This window comes from Trachymyrmex septentrionalis, unplaced genomic scaffold (assembly GCF_001594115.1).
Source record: "Trachymyrmex septentrionalis isolate Tsep2-gDNA-1 unplaced genomic scaffold, Tsep1.0 scaffold14, whole genome shotgun sequence".
Classification (NCBI taxonomy): Eukaryota; Metazoa; Arthropoda; class Insecta; order Hymenoptera; family Formicidae; genus Trachymyrmex; species Trachymyrmex septentrionalis.
This window is the reverse complement of record NW_017304543.1, coordinates 4,276,106-4,278,159: the sequence shown is the minus strand read 5'-3', so window position 1 is coordinate 4,278,159 and position 2,054 is coordinate 4,276,106. Positions and strand designations below refer to the sequence as shown.

Sequence of the window (2,054 nt, the reverse complement as noted above, 5' to 3'; positions counted from 1 at the left end):
GTGTGTGTGTGTGTGTGTGTGTGTGTAAATATCTTTTATTATTTTCTCGTTTTTGCTTTGTTACATGTTTGATATACCCTACATAGAAAAAAATCTGTGAATCGACTTTAATGCTGCAAGACACAATCAAAAAAGTTGTACATAAAAGTGCCTTAACTAATCGTAGGCAGTAAGTTATATTAATATTTATATCTTTTTTATATTCGAAATTTTTAACAGAATATTTAAGATACTAATATATAAGAGTTATTATTACATTTTTCTAAGCACTAAGTCGTGCTATCTGTTTTACGATATTATGATCTATTCAAGAACGAAAGTAGTCATTATATTGTATATGACGTTGCAGCAATTAAATATTTTTTAATGCATTCTTTAAGAAAATATTTAACGGCGTGCTAAAAAATGTATACATTTACGTGCCTTAACTATGCGAAATAAAACAATGCGATCAGATCTTTAATTTCCTTGTCATAATTCATTAGTTAACGATTCTCTCCCTCTCTTTTCCCCAAGTATAATATTATCCAATATTATTTACAAAAAATATGATTTGCTTAATAGAAACGATGAAATTGTTGCAAATATATATTAATTTATGCGATTATATTTATTATAAGATCTATACGCTTCATAATATATATATATAATACGTGCTTATTAATAGTATACATTTTTTCAAGAGCGATATCGATTATAATGTATATTATACATTTTTGTTGTAAATTTTATATTACTTACAAATGCGTTACAATACTCGACCGTTCTTTCGTTTCGAGTTAAATCAAAGTATTATGAAAAAGTCGAAAGTGTCATTTTAGGATTAAGACTTAATGTAAATTATACACGAAAATAGATCATATTTTCATTACTACTAGTGATATTGACATTCTTGTAAATATCAGTGCCTTAATTAAGCTTAAAATAAGTATTGTGCGATCTTGTACTTGATATATCTTTTTATAGTATTTAAAATACATTTTACTAATTATGTACATCGTAGATTTAATTTAACAATCTATACATCCTATACCATAATAATTATTTATAAAGATAATCAAACTATTAAAAAAATTTTAAAAAGGAGAACAAAAAACCAAATTAAAACGTATTAAATAAAATTTATACTTATTTCATTGTTATTTAAAGGTATGATTGTATTAATCCAGTTTTAGATTTTTTTATACCATCATCTTTTTCTGAATAATTTGAAGTTTGTACGAAGAAAATGAGAGTGATTTACGTTAACTTAAAATTATAAGCAAGATTAACTATAATTAAAACGCATCAATAATTTCATTTTTTTCGTCATGTGTCACGAGAATATAAAACTTTTTTGTATTTTTAACGTTTGCTTTATGATCGATAAGCTGATTTCCGGGGAAAAGGTTGTACTTATCGCTGTGTCATGTTTGGGGCAATAGTTTCACATTGACAAACATTAATGAGTTCGAAATTAAAAGCTCATCCGGTCTACGATTATTTTGCGTGATATAAATGAACAAACAATGTGATATTGACGAGGTCACTGTATAATTGAAAAGTAAGAATACATATACCGAATATATTCTTGCGGACTATTAGCTATAAAATATCGGTCTTTACTGTGTGCAAAAGTAGAAACGCGTTCATCGTGAAAACGTGAAATTGTAGTTAACGTTCCGTTAATACCTCAATAGCAAGTGAAATATTTTTATTAAGGTACAGTTACATTAACTCTGGTTTTTTGAGTTCTATTTCTTCTAATATCAACATCATAATTAGTAAGTAAAAAAAAATACTAAAAAAGTGAAGAATAACTGAAAAAGTGAGGAACAACTGAGTAAATTACATAGCTAGACAAATACTTTTTTAAATCGCAATGGATGCGGATCCAGTAACAACATCTTATTTACCGACCATAATTTATTCTCTACTGGGAACAATTGTTACACTATTAATTGCATTATATTATTATATCGAAACCTCTCGAGCAGTTCGTCTTATAAAAAAATTACCAGGTACGTATACATTAACAATAAAAAATGTTTAATTTCTAATTCGACATACAGTCG

The 2,054-nt window shown here is 26.5% G+C and overlaps 1 protein-coding gene across 1 annotated transcript in view; it reads left to right on the top strand.

Moving 5' to 3' along the window:
* Nucleotides 1-1,861: 1,861 nt before the first annotated feature.
* The window catches only part of LOC108745597 (cytochrome P450 4g15-like), a 5,911-nt gene continuing 5,718 nt past the window's right edge, over nucleotides 1,862-2,054 (top strand). Inside the window, exon 1 of the mRNA XM_018481847.1 lies at nucleotides 1,862-2,000. Coding sequence (XP_018337349.1) covers nucleotides 1,862-2,000 — 139 coding nt within the window. The remainder of the gene's footprint in view (nucleotides 2,001-2,054) is intronic.